This window comes from Lichenostomus cassidix, chromosome 21 (assembly GCF_008360975.1).
Source record: "Lichenostomus cassidix isolate B80296 chromosome 21, HeHo_3.0, whole genome shotgun sequence".
NCBI classification, from domain to species: Eukaryota; Metazoa; Chordata; class Aves; order Passeriformes; family Meliphagidae; genus Lichenostomus; species Lichenostomus cassidix.
In genome coordinates, this window is record NC_139501.1 from 2,366,875 (window position 1) to 2,385,997 (window position 19,123).

Genomic DNA, 19,123 nt, shown 5'->3' on the forward strand with positions numbered 1-19,123 from the left:
CTCTTGCCATCTGCTGGAAACCTGCGGATGTACAGCCTGAAAGGAATTTAGCTTCAAAGTTGCTGCCAGAGACAAGTGTGCCGCGAAATAATGGGGAAGGTTGAGAAAGCAACACTCTGGATGTACATCACTTCTCGTCAAAAAGACTATTCAAGAAGGAGGCAACATCAGACTGCCAGGCTGCAGCAGTTTAACCACCATCATTAGACTCTTTAATAAATCACGTCTTCACTGCTACAATTAATCTGTGGCATGGCTGGATGCTGAGGTTGAATGTAGAATTTCAGAAATGAAATATTTGAGAAAAAAAGAAACCTTTTTTTAGCTTTCGCTTTCTCAGACAGATAAATTCACATCACTGTTCTTCGGAGTAAAATATCTGATATGAAAAGATTCTAATGATTTTTAAAAGAACTAAAATTTTACATATCTCATTTACACCCGGGATAAAATAAAATTAAATTACCTGTAGGAGCCTGTCAGCCCTTCAAATCTAGATGTAGTAGACAGAACTATTACAATTTTTCATTGAGGTGAGGATGGCTTGGTAGAAGAAAAAGGTGCAATGCCTGCCACCTGGAAAAATAAAGAGAAAAAGAAAAAAGAAGATCAGGAATGCACTCAGGATTTGCAACTTCTTGTGTTTCAAACCAGTTACAATCTTGCCAGCTAATGCATAGAGCAAAGCCAACATCCTCTCCAAAAAATGCCATCTGCCCAGAAGTGGGAAGCATCTATTGAGAAATTCAACTGTTTAAACAGTCTTGTATTAAAGAAAATACAAACCAACCCAAAACAAGACTACTAAAACAACAGCATGAATACTAAGTGAACAACCACAAAATATCTCTGCGAGATGTAAAAATATTATGCTTGAGATTTTTTCCATCAAGCACTGAAAATGTGCCTAAGCTTTTTTCCTCGGTAAGTTGTGCTAGAAGAAAATAACAGCAATAAACCACACGAAACTTCAGATCACAGTTCTGAAGAACCTTTTATCTCCCAATCCAACAGCTCAAGGAGCTGAATCGTTTAATTGACATGACACGGAGATCAAAGTCTACCTTGACCTGGAAGAATGATGTTTGTAGACCTATCTTACATAATGTTCCCCATTTTAAGCAGAGAAATTTGGAGCACATGAAGATTTAAAGGCCCACTTTGAAATCAGATTGACAGGTCCCACTAAGATAAAATTAGCAGTGGACACACAAATATTTCAGATTAAAGACTGATAAATGGAGCCATTTGGTGCATTTCCTTGGTGTCAGAGAAAACATCTTGAATGATGGCAATAAATTTTCCCATTTTACTGCTAAAGTAGTGCCAACTATTATTTATTTGTATTTTGGAAGATTGGAGAAACACCAAAAGAAACTTCAGAGCAATACTGCTGCAAACTCTCCAACACACAAACCCCAAAAATCCCACAAAGATTCTAGCAAAGTGTTAAATGTGCCTGAAAAAATAAATCTAACAGTTGTGTCTCCTTGTTTTGGTTTATTTTTCAAACTTGTAGGGTTATATTGCCCAATGGTGGATATAAATACATCAAGAAAACCCCCAAAACAACCCTTTTGCTTGCATAGCTGATTTGCTTGGAGAAGTTTTAAAATACACAAGGAAACCAGCTGTTTGGGCAGGATGAGCAGCATTTCCACTAGAGGACTCTCTGAGTTCACCATCCCAGCTTTCTGTGAGGAAAACAGGAGATCCTGATTCAGTCACAGAGGAGTCACACGTTGGAAGAAAAAGATCAAAGTATCAGTAGGGAGAAACATCCAAACCCAACTTTAAAAAGCGAAGGGCATTAACCATGTCACAGACTGGCTCTTGTGAAACTCTGGTTGCTCCACCACGAATATATTGTTTTTCTCTTTGGTCTGGCCAGTCTAATATTATTTCCTCTTTATTACCTCAGCTGTGATTTTCCTGCTTTAGCCGCTTTGAGCAGCCTCTCCCCGGGATGGATGCTGGATTGACACTCACAGGACATCACTGCTGGGGCTTCCTGCTGACCTTTCCTGGGAAGCAGCTCTGGCAGATGCAGACAGGGCTTGTCCCCTGACAGCTGTCCCTTCAGCACCTGTCCTCTGTCCCCTCAGCACCTCTCCTCTCAGAACATGTCCCCCCTGAGTCTGTCTCCTCATATCTGTCCCCTCAGGACCTCTCCCCTGTCCCCCCTGGTCCTCCCCAACCTGTGCCCTCACACCAGTCGCCCCTGCATCTGTCCCCTCACACTTGTCCCCTGAGCACCTGTCCCTTGTCCTCTCACATCAGTCTGCCCTCACACCAGCCCCCTCACCATCTCCCCCTCACACCTGTCCCCGTCCCCTGAGCACTGCCCCCTCACACCTGTCTCCTCAGCGCCGTCCCCTCAGCACCGTCCCCTCAGCGCTGTCCCCTCACACCTGTCTCCTCAGCACTGTCCCCGTCCCCTCACCACTGTCCCCTCTCCCCGCAGCACTGTGCCCTGTCCCCTCAGCACTCTCCCCTCACACCTGTCCCCTGTCCCCTCAGCGCTGTCCCCGCAGCACTGTCCCCTCTCCCCTCAGCACTTTCCCCTCAGCACTTTCCCCGCAGCACTGTCCCTTCAGCACTCTCCCCTCACACCTGTCCCCTCTCTCCTCACACCTGTCCCCTCACACTCTCCCCTCAGCACTCGCCCCTCACACTCTCCCCTCTCCCCTCAGCGCTGTCCCCTCACACCTGTCCCCTGTCCAGTCAGTACTGCCCCCTGTCCACTCAGTACTGTCCCCTCTCCCCTCAGCACTGTCCCCTCACACTGTCCCCTCACACCTGTCCCCTCACACTGTCCCCTCACACTGTCCCCTCAGCACTGTCCCCTCACACCTGTCCCGTCCCTTCAGCGCTCTCCCCTCACACCTGTCCCCCCCCCGCTCCCTCAGCCGCCCCGCCCTGCCGCGCCGCGCTCCCATTGGCTGCAGGTGTTGCCCGCCGCCCCCCCGCCCGCTGTGGTTGGCCGGGACGCTCCGGCTGCCCAGGTAACGGTTCCCGCGCTGCCATTGGCGGCGGCCGGGCGAGACCCGGGCGGGGATTGGCTCGCATTGGCTGCGGCTCACCGCCCTCAGGCCGCCATGTTGCCGCGGGCGCGGGGCTCCGAGCCGGGACAGCGGCTGAGGGGCCCCGGGGGCACCTGAGGCGGGACTTGAGGGGACACCCGAGGGGCACCGCGGCTCCTCCGCCGGCCAACTTCGCCGCTCCCCGCTGGGGGCACCGCCGGCAGCGAGGCAAAGTCCTCTGCGAAACTTCCTTGCGGGACTTTGAGCAACTTGAGGCCGCGGAGGTGTAGCCGCGCTCCCCGCAGAAAGCTAACCGCGGGAACCGCCGCGGTGTGAGGGTGGAACCGCCGCGCTCGGAGCAGGTAGGAGTCCTGAGGGTCCCGGCGGGGCGGCCGGGCAGAGTCCGCTCCGCTCCGTGCGAAGTGCCGGCGCCACTTTGTCCCGAGCGGCGGTGTCGTGTCGCCTGCCGGCCGCTCCTAGCAGGCCGGGCTGAGGGGACACCGGGTGGGCGACAAGGGCCGTGTGATCCTCTGAGCCCCCGGGAGGGTCTGTCTGGGATTCTAGGCTCTCCGCTCCCCCGGTACCTGTGGCCCGGCTTGCCCGGCCAGCGCGGTTAGGGAGGTGTCTGGGAACGCGCGTTCATGTGTGAGGTGATAATTCGCAATAAACAGGATGTTTGTCAGCCTCCAGTCATAAAGGTGTGTTAAATTGCCCCTTGGAGTTCCTCTTCTGCTTCTCTTGGGTAAATTTGTAACCGATAGTAATTGACTTCAGTGTTCTGTGTGCGTATAAACTATTTTTAGTTGCTCGAGTTTTGGGAGAAAAGAGTAAGATGCTGTGTTGATGAATAAGTAAAGACTTCTGTGGAGTATTTTCAGCCCAGAGGGAGCTGTTGGATGATTTTTTAAGAAAACATCCTAAAATGCTTGGGATATTTCTGTAAAACTAAATTGCACTGGGTATTTTTAACCAATCTCATTTAATTTCTGTGCAGGTCAGTGGTCTTACACATTTCCCTTTTGATTTTTTGCTGTTCCATGTAAAACTATATGTGTTTCTAAAATTTGACACAACTCATTTGTTTAGCAGTGTGTATATATATTCATCAATATTCTGCTTTTTTATTTATGCAGCTGGATTGAGAATCATCTGGAGCAGAAACACATTTCACATGTGAAGCTCTTCACTTCAGAATCTGTTATCTGTCTTGAATCAACTTATTCTGCATACTTGTAATTTTATTTAGCTGCTAAATACAGACCATGCCTAGCAGAATGGGCTCAAAAATTGATCTGAACAAAGACTTTATCAGAGTTAAAACACACTACAGTGGGTAAGTCAGTGTGTCCTTTCCTCTGTGTTTTACCCTGTCTATTTTTGAAGCATATTGAGCAGGAGTTCGTGGTCTGACCTAGTGATAGAGTAACCAGGGCTTTGGTGGATTTGTAATTAATGTCAGATCAGGCAGGTAAACTTCTGAGCTATAAAAATACCAGTCAGGCTCCTGCAGCATGCTGATCAAGAAGCAAAGTTAATTAATGCTTCTCCCAAAAGGGGGGGAAATGTGCATAACTGACAACCCACCGTTATTGAGGGGTTGATGGATTATTGATTCCCATGGTCACAGCCAGGTCTAGATCCATCTCCTGCATCCTGATGCAGTTATTACATTTTATCCTATCTATAATCAGAATGCCATGGTCCTTTATGACTTCACTCAGTTGACAGTAGAAACAGGAAGGCTTTATTGCAGCAACATGAAATTTGAATTTTCAGGTATGTTTAATCCAATTGGTTTCCTGCCACTCCAAGGACCTTGTGAAATAATGTTGCTTTGGTCTCTGCTGTCATCCTTCAAGGACTAAGTTTAAGGCTTTAGAGGAGTGAAATATTTTGCCTAAGTAAATCCTTAAACTTGATTGCAAGTACTTAGACTGAACTTGTTGGCATTTAATAAGTGACTTGAGTGATCTTTTCTGATGTTTTACTGCTAAATAAGGAAATGTTGTTACAACTGTGGTTTTTCTTACATTATCATTAGAAAAATGCTGTTTTGAATTCCATGTGATGCAACTATGAAAGTAACTTCACAAATTTTATTGAAATATGCTTTCTTTTTAAACTTGCTTTCCTTTTAAACTTACCTATTTATCAATGCCATGCAGTTTGAAGTCCTGAGTTCAGAATTCTAGAGCAATTGTATTAATGTGGTAATGCAATGCCTTAGCTCTGGAAGGGAAGGCACTACAAACACCAGTAGAACTGGGTGTAAATAATTTGGGGTAGCTTGCTGGCAGGTAGTGTTGATATAAAGTGAAAGGAGTGTGTTTGTGGAACTTGTCTGTGCAGGATTGGGGGAGGTGATAATAATTGTGTTAATGTTAGAAGTCAAGAAATTATTACCATGTTTTACAATAAACCACTGTAGTTTTTCCTGCAACACTAGATTCAGTCTTTTGCATTAGCTGTGAAGTCTGTAGAAGTCAGTTTACAAACAAGAGTTCCAAGCTCCATGAATTTTGTTTTTGTTCTGCTGATCAGATTGAGTTAAAACTGACTTTTTGGCACTGTGTAACTGATAATCTCAATATCTCCATTGCAGTGCTACACTCAGCTTTTGAACAAGTTTAACAATCATTGATGCTGGGCAACTTCAGAATTAGGAACAAGCTCGTTCAAACAGCTGCTAAAATTAAAGTAATGGTACAGATGCCATATTGAAATCCCAGTTAGAAATCTAAGCATGAGGAAGTTTAAAGTATGTGAGTGTTTAGTGTGTATCTCTGGAAGCTGAGTATCTCAGGTATTCCTGTTTCTGGGTGTGACAGAGTTCCTAGCATAGCACAGTAGAAATAACTGCCAGGCTAGATTACAAAATAAAAACTATGTAACTGCAATAATGAAACAAGAATTACACAAGTTGCCTCTCTAGTTTATACCTGGTTACTTGAAATGACTTAAATAGAGCAGTGGTGCAGTCTGGTTCGCTGTGTTATCTTGGTTCTAAGTGGTGACATGTTTGATCTGTCAATGGTAATGATTTCTTTTGCTGTAACTGCTCACACAGGACTTACTGGTCATTAGATCTTCATATTACTGTGTAGTGTCCAGTTTAATTTTTTTTTTAAGTGTCCTGTGGGATTATTTAGTGTTAAACAAGGAATGGTTTTCGCTTCCTGATGGCCTGGTGTGGCTGTAGAGATGTTGAGATTAAATACAATAAATCTCAAAGGAACATGGACATCATGGGTATTAAGTCCATTAATTTACCTGTAGAATGACATCTGTTATAATAATTTTAACAATTCAAGGCTGATTAGTAGTTGCCAGCTTTATTTGGAGTTTGTAGTGTGCATAGTACAATGTTGTCTTACAGTGTATTTTCAGTTTTTGAATATTATTTAGATACTTGTGAAAGTGTGATGGTCCACAGTTACCACAGATCTGCAGCTGCTTGATTTCATGAGTGCCTTGTGGTGGCAGTGCATTAAATAATGAGCTGCATTTGTTAGTGACCTTGTCTTGGGACAAGGCATTGCTCCAGCCCTCAAACAATGCTGTGAGATCCAGTTTGGTCTCTTAGTTTCATAAATGCATAAAACATGACTTCTTTGACAAGGAAATGTTCTTAAACTCAACCTCACCTGACAGCTCTCAGTGTTGTAGATGATATGGATTTACAGGCTGGCAGGTAGCATATGTATTTCTTTTGCTGTTGCTGTTATGAAGAATTATTAAGATGCTGTTCTTTGAGAGCTTTGCAAAGTGTAGATTAAAGGTACACTTGAAAAGGTAGCAGTGCTTTTAATCTGAATTTGAAACAGTACAGTTCTTTAAGGTGATTGTTTTAGAGCTTTGCTTATTGTAATTATTCTCAGCAAAGGCAAAATGGCAAGTTATTAATGCATATCATTTAAAATATAAGTTGTAGAATTTAGGTTTCTTATTTCAGTGTAGTGCTATTCAGCTGCTGGCTGAAAGAAATAAGTAGGCAGAATATGTTGTATAAGATTTTTCTAAAATGACTTGTCACACAGTATGGAAATAGGAAAATTATCTCAGTCATGTTGGACAACTTCTGATGTATTTGCTATATTAAACTTAGAGGGGAAAGAATTACACGTCAGTAGCCATTAACTACAAAACTGTTTCCTAATTGTCCTCTGGGAGGTTTTGAAGGCAGCAAAATGACTTAAGTTCATCTCCTGTTTCTTTTTACACCTATTTATTAATTGGTTTGCCTGAGTCAGTTATTTGGAAAAATATTTTTAAAATGGTAGAAAGTCTTGTTTGTATCATCAGATTTTGTTTTGCATAATCTTTTTTCCTTTCTTTAATATTTAACCTGCTGTGACAATACTGTGTGGACTTGCATAATATCAAAAGTTATTGTCACAAATGCCTGAAATAATGTATAACTTGCATACAGAGTTCAGTATTGGGTTCATGTTCTCTAAACACTACAAAGGTAGAGCACAAGATGCAGAATTTGAGTAAGATTTTATCTGAATTTTCCTGTAATTACATCTTTTGAGAATTCACCTAATGAAAGCTTCATCTCTGACAATAGAGTAGATGTGAGGAAAAGCCTAAAGTTTAAAAGGATTTTAAAATAATTGAGATTTTACTTATCTCCTGATGGAAGAAGTACCTGGATAAAAAAATTTAATTTTTACAAAAGCATCTGATTTTGTTTTTTAACAACACTTCAAAGGCTGATAATTATAATAAGGGAACTTGGCTCACCCAAGCAAACATGCATTAAAGATGGGTAATTAACACATTTATTTCCTCCACACTGAAGTATTTTTAAGCTAAGCACTGTGAGGTGTAATCCTGCTGGCATAGTAGGAGCATTTTGTATGAGGAATGCTCATTCTGTAAAAATGATTTTGCAGCTTGGTGTCCATAGATGGAACTGTTGGAATATGCAGGTATTTTCTGATAAAACCTGATGTTTTCATCTTCTGCAGGGACATCCTGATAACAAATTTGGATGCATCCATGAGCTATGCTGAACTCTGTGATGAAGTACACGAGATGTGTAACTTGCAACAGGAACAGCCAATTACCCTCAAGTGGATTGATGATGAAGGTATTGGACTGAAATTGTTCTCAGGTTTTGTTGTTCACTCTGGTACAGAGAAAGGGGCATTGAGGAACTTGTATAAACAAATACTGTGGAGTTACTTTTTGTTCCTAAATACCTAGGTACAGAACCCTACAGAGCAGGGAGCTTGGAGAAATGAGACTCAAGACATCAGGGTTGATTGCAGTAGCACTTGAATTCTCTTCTGTAGGAGTAAAGGCTTTGACCCCTTTGCAGCTTGTCAAAGCCGTGGTCTGCAGAACTAGAACTGAATGCAGAAATGTGGAAAAATACTAAACTAGTATGGCTAATACATGTAATGGTGTGGTTTGGTTTTTCTAATAGCTCTCTTTGCTGATAGTGTTGTTTGGGTAAATGGAATTTCACAATAATGTCCTAGGAAGGAGGTAGCCAGTAGTCAAAGAAGACACAGCCCTTTTTAAGACACCAAGGAGTAGTGTTAATATTTTAAAATTTTACTCTTTATCTTTTGAATATCAGGGAGGACAGAGGCAGCTGTACCAACCTCAGTTTAATGGTGATGTAATAAAAGTAACCTGATCAAAAGGAAGTGGAGGATAATTACATTGTCTTTGCTTAGCTGGTTGAACTGCATGCTAATAAAGGAAGATTATTGCAGTGAAGAAGAAAACCCCAAGAGTTTTGAGTTAGAGAATTCTAAGTCATGAGTCCTGTTAAGTGTTTCTTGGTTGGGCTCTCTGTTGCATTGGCTTTTTGAGGCTTACTTCAATTAGAACAACAGATTCATTTAGTCTTTGTTCTAATAAGTATTTTCCTCTAGTCTTGGTTAAACCTGTACAACCTTTTTCTAATTCCCGGGTCTGAGTTGTTAAATTTGAGCCAATCTGCTGTGTTGGCTGTCCTCAATCCTCCTGGGGTTTGTGACTTATCCTATTTCTGCATATGAGTGTTTCCACTTATTGCCACATGGAATTTAAGTTCATTTGACTGATTGCACAAACAGATGTTCTCTTTGAAATAACTAAAAGCAAACAATTGCCGATGGCTTAATGAATAAACAAAACCTACCAACAGATGAAGAAAATAGATTTTCTGTTGGGCTTTTATAGTGTTTCTTTGTTTTTAACAAGATCCAAAAGGTTTGAACTATGAATAGCTCACTCATGATAAAATCCCGTAAACATATAAGAAATATGGATTGATGATTTGCAGTACAAATAATTCTTTTGTCTTTCATGTTGCATTATATCTGTATTTATAGGTCATCGACAGCAGTGGCCTTCCAAGAAGGGTAGCTGGGCTGTGCATGCATCATTTTACAAAATAAGAATATTTTTTAAAAATTAGAAATTAAATTTTGATATGTGGCTTGACAGTGGTGTCTTCACTTGGCCTGGATATTGTAAGGTCACGTGTCACCCAAGGTGTGCTGCAGGAAGGTGGCTGTTCCACAAAGGCACAGGGGTTCAGAGTGACACCCTTGCTTCTTTGCTTGTCCTCAGTGCATTGTGACGTACTGTACTTTACGTGTGTCTGCTTAAGTGGATTTATGGATTAATTATCCAGTTTTAACAAAAATAACCCTCCCAAGGTAATGCTCATAATGTGACCGCAAGCAGACAAGACAACAATGGGGAGATCATTAAGCATATCTGTTCACTTTTGGGTTTTTGTTATCCTTTTGCAGACCAATAGGATAGTTCTGTCTTCCCAATTTTGGTAAAATTGGAAGAAATAATTGTGTTGCTCCATTTTTGGCTTTGATCAAAATCCTAGCTTAATATCAAGCGATTGAAAGAAAGGCAGTCCTTGAGGCTGGTACATTTTTTTCCTAATTGAAATTCTCCACTGAATTCTGCAGTGGTAAATTTGCCTGTGTGTTGCTTTTTTTGTTAGGTGACCCCTGTACCATCTCATCTCAGATGGAGTTGGAGGAAGCCTTCCGTTTGTATTGTCAGAACAGAGACGAAGGGCTGATTATTCATGGCAAGTATTGCACAGTTCAAGAACCCCTGTGTGTCTGATAATCCCAACAGCTGCTTAAGTGTGAGGCTGGAGTTACTCCTGTGCCTGTCAAGTATCATTCTTTGTGTAGCTGCTGCCCTGTAGTTTGATGCTGAAGAAGGAACTGGAGCCCAAAGCTGAGAACTGTGCAGGAGGCTTTGAGTTCTGCACTGCACAGATTTGTTACTGCTTTACTCCAGTATAAGCTGCTGACAGTCTGGAACCAAATTTTGATTGCATCATTTCTCATGTAGAGTTATTTAAGGGCTTCCAGAAACTGTCTCTGTGTGAATATATTCAAGAATCAAGGAAAAAGTGCTACTGAGAATCTATTATCTTAAAAATCTAATGTTTTTGTTTTAGTTTTCCCAAGTACTCCAGAGCAACCCGGCATGCCTTGTCCAGGAGAAGATAGTGAGTACTAAAATGTTACCAAGTTCTAGCTAAATTTTTTTTTTCAATCACATGGAAAAGAAAAATATTAAAGTATTTTCATAACCTAGTGCTACATACATGTATATCTCTTTTGTTTTCTTAAAAGAATATAAAATGTTTTACATTTTGTCAACAGGGAAATAGCATAAATCAATGTTGTAGCAGTGTTTTAATGTTTCTGAGGATTAATACTGGTTTCCAGTAGTTGATATATTGGGAGGGAGAGACAATGGGATTTTAGATGCATATTTAAACGTGGGCCTTTGGTTTTTTTGTGGTTCTTTTGGTTTTTTAACTTTCACAGAAAAGAAATGATGTACTGAAGAGGGAGATACAGCCATTTTAATAAAAAGGTTATTAATCTCTATAAAAATAATCCTCTGAGAGGTAGATAAACCTCCAGAGGAAGGACACATAATTGATATGGTTTACCTGTATTTCAATGGCCTGAACTTCACAGGGATAAAAGGATTAAATAGCTGTATAGTCAGTTTTCATTACAGAGGGATGGCATCAGGACATGAGTTCATATCTTGGTAAATGTTAAGGAAAGGAATGGGAATAATTGAGTGCCAAAGGTACCAGATGATGCTTGGCTGCTCACAGGAGTATAAAGAAAAGCTGACTGAAGAATTTGAAGGACCTTTGCTCTTCTCTTTGAGAAATATAAGAGGAGAAAAAATTAATTGCTGATAAAAGCAAGTAATGCATACTAGTAGAAGAGTACTTGGTTGGTCAGGATTTACTCAGACAGACTGGATAAGGATGAGTAGTGCAGTGGTAATAGTTGTGAATAATATTTTTCATCAGAGAAATAATACTAATATGCTAATAATTGCTCTATTGAGAACTTCTACGAAGGTGGAGTGAGGTGAAATAAATACCAAAAAGTTACCATTCAAATATGTTTTTCTACATTTAAAGTACAGTAGATGAAAGGTTAAATGTGAAAACCAGGTAAGTTTTCATGTTGACTAGATTATTAAAATTGCCTTTTAGAAAGGAAAAAAAAAGTAAGTGTGCAACATTATTTTCTCTAATTTGCTGAACAAGGACAACAGATGAAGTCTGTCTTCTACTCTGATTAGAAGAGTTAAAGAAATTATCCCTGAGACACCTAATTTAATGAACTCATTAGAGGTGTAGATATTCTAGTAGAAAAGTTTTTTGTGCTAATTTGTCAGAAGTTTTAGTTCTCTCAAGCCACAAGATGAGCTACAGAAAGCACAGCTGAGAGTGGCTCAGATGACCTGGTTATTGTGTCTGTAGGGTATTTCTCCCTCCATGGTTTTACAGGTCACGTTGAATCACACTGAGATTGTTTAAAAAGCCTGTGTAGTTGGATGTGCTTGATAAGGGATCTCTGCTCAGGTTTCTCATGGTTTCATGAATTAATTTGATGCACATTACCTCTTTGCATCTGTTGGGCCTGCATGGAAATTGGGTCTTATGGCCTAGATATAACTATTTTTTGCAACAGAGCTATTAAATTGTATTTAAATTGTAACTTAGCATAGACTAATGCATTCAGTGTTGTTTGCATTCAGCTTGTTAACTAAAGGCCCACAACAAATATCTGCAGTGCACTTGGACTGTATGGAAATACTACTGGTATTAGTGATACAGCTCATTTAAGGGGCAGTTTATTTTGTCAGGACTGAAATATTGTCCTTACTTCAGAAAATATTCATCGTATTTCAAATTCTTATTTTGTGTCTTTATCACTGTAGTTATGTTCATAGGAAATCCTTTTAATAGTGAGAATATTATGTAATGTATGTATGTTTTCTAGAGCATATGTTTGCACTATAAAGAGCTTATGAGTTTGCCTCAGGTTTTTTCCAGAGACAAATAAACAGTGAAGTAGTTGGTCTATCCAAACTGAGTTTCTACTTAAATTAGCAGTTCCAAGTGTGGACTGCTGGTTTGTTACAGAGCTACAGTCAGTTTGAAATGGAATTTTTAAATAAAACCATTCAATTGTGAAATAATTGCATTTCCAATCTGTTGCTCAGATGTGTCGATGGTAGGTCATGGAGTGGCTCTTTCCAATAGTTTGTGATCTTCTGAAGTGCAAATCTGTTTCTGTAGATTTGAGGTTTTTCTTTCCAGCTCCTTCAGAACAGTAATACTTTGGAAGAAGAGTGCAGGAGTACAGACTGAAGGGTTTGCATTTATGTTGAGATTTAATGATAGAGTTGCTACCTATCCTCACCTTTGTTAAATTGATATGGTTTTGAGATTGTATCAGCCAGCAAAGCTTGAAATAAAAGCCTGTAATCCATTAATGAAATAAACCATGTGACTAATATTTCAATTCTATTTGCATGACTTAAGGAAAGTTATTTCTGTGCTTGAAGAACCTTTGCTCTTACATTGATGTGGTGCTGTGTGTGAGACAGAAATTGCAGTCTGCAGCATCTGCACTTGTATTGTCTCTGTATTCCTTTGCTCCTGAATTTCTGCACTTGTTGTTGGAGGTGTAAGTGCACAGCTCTGGTGTACAAACAGCCCTTTTCCCTGCTGCTGCCCTGTGCTGGCAGTGCTGCTGTGTGGCTGAGGTGACAGCATGTCTGAGCCATCTCCCATCCCTTCCCAGACACTGAATGTGACCTCTCCGAGGTGTTCCCAGCATCTGCTGGACTGGAGCCTTGGGTGCTCGGTCAGTGTTTCCTGATAAAGATGGCAGACTTTTAGACCAGTCTGGGATTTAACTTCCACTTTTTCAGTAGACGAGCTGTTCTTTCAGAATTGAATAAAACAAGGTTGTTTCAGAGGCGTTTGGTGTGTTCTCTCCTGTGCCCCGAAGTGACAGCACTCCTGATAGCGCGTGTGGATCTCAGCAGCTGATTGGCAGTTTTATAACTTAGTTATTGGAGTCTCAGCTTATTTACCCTGACAGATCTTGATCTGATTTATCACTCTTGGTGCTGCAGTGCATTGTGTAACACAGCACGTCCAGCTGAACAATTTCCATCGATTTGTAGGACTTCCCTAACAGAATTGCTGGGTTTATCAGAGAAATACTTGTTTTGGTGACATCAGCTCCTTGACATCCATGCCATGTTTTAGTTGTGCCTCAGCTGCTAGCTACAGCCTCTCAAGGGAGCCAGTACCACCCGTGCCTGGATACATGAGGCAGAGATGTGAAAGGGAGAGACGGGGGTAACCAGTCTTCCATTAAATATTTGCTCTTAATGTTCGAGCTGATCCTGCCTATTGTCCTTGGTGTCTAATGGTATTCACACAGCGGCATCCGTGGAATAAAGGGAAAATGTTTCGTTTCATACCTACTACATTGTAAAGAATTACATGCTGAAGAGGCTAAAGAATAAAACCCAGTGAGTAATGCATGCTTTTTCTGTAGATTTTGTGTCATCATTGTGGTTGCTGTTGCGAGCGGCGGGCACTGACGCGGGCTGTGTGTACGTGTGCTGCAGGAGAGAAGAGAACTCAGCATTTTGGTTATGGTACAGTCGCTGTGCCTGCCACCCTCCTTTGCAGCCATGGATTGTTACAAATGCAGAGATTCCTGCTGCCTCTGTGCGTAGGGATGTGGCTGAGAGACCTCCTGGAAATGCTGATAAAATTGCATTGAAAGGACTCCTGGGGAATGTATTTTGGGAGGAAAGGAGCGGAAGAGTGAGTGATGCTGCTGCTGCTAATATTGGAGATTATTGAAAGAAATGTATCCCAAAAACCCTGACGGTATGTGCTCAGGGCCTGTTTATTGTAGGATTGCTGATGTAAAGACTAACCATTTAGGAGCATCATTTTCTGAGGCCTTTTTGTTGAATTCTGCTTAGTGGATTGTCATAGATGGCTGTTTTTTAATTGTGAAATACTTGTTTTGAATTAAGGGTTACTTAGTTTCTAATATTGTCAGAACAAACTGTGCTAGTTCACTTCTGCTTAACAAATAGATCTGTGTATTTAATATTAAAATTCATCTTGGATTTGGGTAGCTAGTGCCAGCAAATTTTAGGCTTGTTTTGCTGTTGGCTTTATTAAATGGAAGAATGCAGACTAGGAAACCTTTAATTTAATTAACAAAAGAGAATGAATATGTTTTTGATGTTTTAGTACTTACGACATTAGTGTGACAGTTTCTATTATCTAATATTTCTGACTGATTTTGCTGCCTTATTTTTTTGCTAATGATTACACTGTGTTGTGCATGTCTCCTATGCTCTTTGTTTATCTGCTCAGTATTTTAGCATTAGGTGTTTGGACTTCATTTCCCCCCAAGCCATCTTTCTTGAAAATTTCATCAGAGGCTCGAGTAAAGGTATCTTAGTAACCTAATTGTTGTTGTGAGCTTTTTATTTTACGTAGAGAGATTTGATTTTGCTTTATGTTCTGCCTGATACTATGAAATAGCTCTAAAAGGCTTCTTGCTGGAGTAGTGTGGCCTGTAAATATTTTTCTAGCTCATAAGGCAGGTTTTTCCCTTCATTTGTTACTGTATTGGCAGCAGTGATTAGGTTATTCAGAGCACGTGAACCAATTTAATCCCCCAATGAAGAAAGGAACTATTGCCACCATAGAGACTGTTCTGAAGATGTAGATTGGATTGCACTGGATAATTAGGCAATTTTGAAACTGCTAGTAACCCTCTCCTGGTTTTCAGTAATTGAACTGGTGGGGGGGGGACTGTACTATTTTAATGTAAGATATTCTTGCTTAGGATTTGAAAATAGCTGTGTCATAGTTTCTCAAGAATACCTGAAATCTCTTCCTCTGTCTTAACTGCACCACATTTGTGTCATACGTGATATATTTGAAAACGAGACAGATTGTGAGGCAGCATAAGTTACTGAGAACAGAATTGTAGTTAAATGTGTGTTCTGCTTAAAATAATTTCATTATTTTTAATTCTAAAATAATTTCAACATTTTTCTCAGCTATGAAACATTCAATGAAGAATAAAGGGCTAGACCTTTTTATAATTGAGGCATAAAATTACAAAGCACAAGTCTGATTGTGGGATTTGAGATCTGCTCTTAATTAAAGGTGCTGGCTGTTTTAGCAGCTGTTTGTATTCCAATTTGTAAACTATAAACTAAAAATACAGTGGATTAAGGAATGCTTGGGCTGGTTTTTAAGGTGTCATAGCAAATAATCTGTGTTCTTTTTTATTCATTCCACTTCCCTCTCTCTTAGCTGTTACTCAGAATGTAGTATATTAAATGCAGAAAGGATGTCACCTGGTTTCAGAAAGCTTCTCTTTGATGTAATGTCTAGTTCCCCTCCCTGTGTTATCTCTCACATCATCTTATAAGTTGGTAAATCCAACTTCTGATATTCAGGCACTTGGTAACTAAATGGGTGAGAAGGTGATGAAGCTTTTTGGTTTTGCTGGAATTAGTGAATATCTGTGGGCCTGTTAAATGTTAGTTAGGCCTGTGTGTTTCAGTACTATGGAAGAGCTGTTTAATATGTAACCTCCTCATTTTTACAGCCAAGGTTAATTATATATTATTATACTTGGGTTCTATGTAATACTTTTGGAAATTAGTTGCTCTGTGCAAGTTATGGGTTTTTATGTTGAACTGAGCCACAGAATTAACAGCAGAGGCCTGCAAGGCAGGTAAATGGACTCTTCGACATTCATCTCCTGGATTTTGGAGTTGCTCTGTGAGAAACCAGATTGTGTGTGAGATTCCAGGTGCTGCTCTTTTGGAATGGAGAACACCAGGAGCAAACCTTGGGAGACTTAACTGTGATAGCAGCTGTAGCCACTGAGGGCTTGCTGTAGTACAGTCTGGGTGGTAAATAAAGCAAAAAACAGCAAACTTGAGGTTTGCTGCCAGGGTGGCTTTGAGGAGAGGCACAGGAGAGCTCTGATCACTGTCAGGATAGAGAAGGGTGAGCAGACTGTGCAGTTCATCCTGAAGCCACACGGGGAAGGTGCTGCCTTGGGGAGTGCAAAAAGGAAAAACTGATCTTCTCAATATTGTCTGGAAAGGGCCTCATTTGTAATCGAGTTCCATTGCTATTTCTTCTGCATCTCTAAGGGCTTGTCCTTGAATTGCTAGCTGGGGAAATGTTTTAAATGAAACCAGGAACTATTTGAAGGCAATACTCCAAGATTTTCATACAGCCTTTACTTTTACAATAAATTGCTAATAATAATAATAATAATAATGCTATTCTATGCTTCTTCCAGTAATTTAGGTTCTCATATAGTGCTCTTTAGTAAAGCAGTACAGATGCCCTGTGACTGGCACAAGACTTCCTGTTCTTTGTTTTGTCAACTCTGATGAAAAGTTACCTAACTTTAATTTCAATTACATTCCAAACACAGGTTCTGGAAACTATTGCTAGTTCTGTGATGATCAGCTTCATGTGCAATAGCACTTTGCAATGCAAGTAGAATTGTCCAGGTAACTCTGAAATAAGGGGGAAATTGGGTGTACAGGATGATCCACAGCTAGTGGAACATTTCAGTGCAAGGAGACAAGACTAGGACTTCAACTTAGAAAAAGACAAATGATGAAATATGCTAAAATTAATTTAAAAATATTGTTTGGCATAGGATAAATTAGTTACCCATTTCCTAAAGGACAAGAAGCCAGGGAAATTGGACTCTTAGAACAAAGTCTTCTAAAATATTTTCTCAGGGATTTGTCAGTAGTTAGCTTTTTGTTTTTCCTTTGACCTTTTCAATAGACATGTCATAATTTGCTTTTTAAGATAAGAAAATAAGACTAGGTGAAAATTAGATCTGACCAAGTTTTCACTGATGACACTTGAACAATCTGGATTCAGTTCCTTCTGATTGCTGTCTCAGTCCCAAGAACTGGGCTTCTCCCCCCTTGCAGTTACTCATAGATATGAATTCTGTGTGCTCAAAGGATGAAAATTTTCTAGAAAATGTGTGCTTTCAGATCTGGGCTAAGATTCTCAGCAAGTCTTAAATCATGCAGGCTGCTGATGAGACACAGCAGAACTTCACTGGGTTGCTCCTCACTTTTTTTGGTTGCTTTCTTCAGTGATTCCAGGGTGTATAAAAGAGACTTTCTGTTATCAGGCTTTTTTTTTTTTTTTTAAATAGTAAAAAGTATTACTTCATGGATTTACTAAGACATAGAGGTTTGTTTAAGGACAAAACAGTGGCCTGAGAGTGGATGCAGCTGCTACAGATTGCTTAAATGTTCAGAACTTCATTTTGCTCTTCCTCAGTCCTAAGTTAGCTAAATTAAAGAATTAAATCATTTAAATAAGTACTGGTTCAGTACTCTTTCAGCTTGATCAAACATTTTAATGCAGCTCTTAAATGAGACTAATAGAACATTAAATTCATTTTTCATTGTAGTGAATCTTTTAATGAAAGTGATTTTTATTTTGGGAGAATAAATGATGCAATCATCAAAAGAAGCCTTTGGGCTTACTGTTAACCATGCAATGCAAGTTGCGTTTTGGGGTTCATGTGACCACTGACTGTAACCAGAGGAGCCAACTGCACATCATGAAAGGGTGTGGATTGAAAACTGCTTAGAAGGTCCAGTTAGAGAAGGGAAAACATGAACCCTTTTTTTCTTTCCTAAGCAGAGATGTTCATCACCTTCAGAAGCATGGATCACCAGTCATCTTCTGGCCTTTTTCATGTTCTTTCAAATTAAAGCAGCAAATAGAGCAGCAGTTTATCCTGTGCTTGGGACAGCCTTGCAAACAGCACAAGAGGCTCAGGAGGGAAGGACATCAGCAGGTTGTGGGCACAGATGTGCCCAGAGATGCTCAGAACCTGGACATGGTCACTGCAGGGGCAGCAGCCACTGCCTGGACTTGGTGATGATCTCTTGAGTAATACTTGCTATATTTTATTTTCAAGTACATCTGATACATTGCACATAAAATCACAGACTTCTGAGTCAGAGCCTCGCTCGAAATGAGCTGTTAGCACTGTTTTATTTGTGGCATTGCCTTTGTAGATGTGACTTTGTCACCTTGCAGTGCCACAGAGCCATTTTAGCAGCAGGATTTGAAGGTGAGCATCCAAGAGCTCAGGCAGGAGGGAGCACTGCTCAGGCAGGAGTGTGGGTGTGCAGTGCAGGGGTTCCACCTCACAATCCCCATGTGGGACTCAGCTGCCCCTCCTAAGCCAGTGGGGAAGGATATTCACCCAGCTGTGCTGCAGTAAATGCTGGGTAAATATTGCTGCTCTGTAGGACTTTTGTTTCTTTGTTGGTTCTCCATTGATCCTACGCTTCCTTGGTCATTGTTGCTGTCTTAATTGTGCTTTTTCTTCACAGAGGTTGCTTTGACTTTGTAGTTAATTTTAGTGAAGGATGGGGAGATGGTTTCCAAGTGCTAATCAGCCTTAAATTAAATTTTAAAAAGCTATCTTCTGGCCATTTAATATTTTGCAATAACTGCAAGAGGTCAAAGCACTTAATACCTCCATATTGTTAAGGATACTCTTTTCATTTTCCAGCTTCAGTTGTACATAGCAGCTTATTCATAATAAAAGGAAGGGCCAGTTAAAGTCCTATATATGTCTTAAAATTGCTTTCTGAAGCACATAAATTGTTTCAATGTAACTATTTGTAGGAAATTAAATAACAGATGTCAAGGAATGTACTATCAA

At 40.5% G+C, this 19,123-nt stretch overlaps 2 protein-coding genes across 3 annotated transcripts in view; one reads left to right on the forward strand and one right to left on the reverse strand.

The window, feature by feature from the left end:
* CFAP74 (cilia and flagella associated protein 74) overlaps positions 1-2,180 on the reverse strand; it is a 65,245-nt gene extending 63,065 nt beyond the window's left edge. Inside the window, exons 1-2 of the mRNA XM_085080004.1 lie at positions 1,917-2,180; positions 467-576 (exon numbers count right to left, since the gene is read on the reverse strand). The gene's annotated coding sequence lies outside the window, so the exon portion shown is untranslated. The remainder of the gene's footprint in view (positions 1-466; positions 577-1,916) is intronic.
* Positions 2,181-3,069: 889 nt separating this feature from the next.
* PRKCZ (protein kinase C zeta) overlaps positions 3,070-19,123 on the forward strand; it is a 39,630-nt gene continuing 23,576 nt past the window's right edge. The window contains exons 1-5 of one of the 2 annotated variants that reach the window (XM_085080239.1): positions 3,070-3,385; positions 4,157-4,356; positions 7,997-8,118; positions 9,991-10,080; positions 10,462-10,512. In XM_085080239.1, the coding sequence (XP_084936365.1) occupies positions 4,286-4,356; positions 7,997-8,118; positions 9,991-10,080; positions 10,462-10,512 (334 nt within the window). In that variant the 5' untranslated portion in view covers positions 3,070-3,385; positions 4,157-4,285. Of the gene's footprint in view, positions 3,386-4,156; positions 4,357-7,996; positions 8,119-9,990; positions 10,081-10,461; positions 10,513-13,972; positions 14,242-19,123 lie in introns of those variants that run through there. The other variant, XM_085080240.1, reaches the window with a different exon arrangement.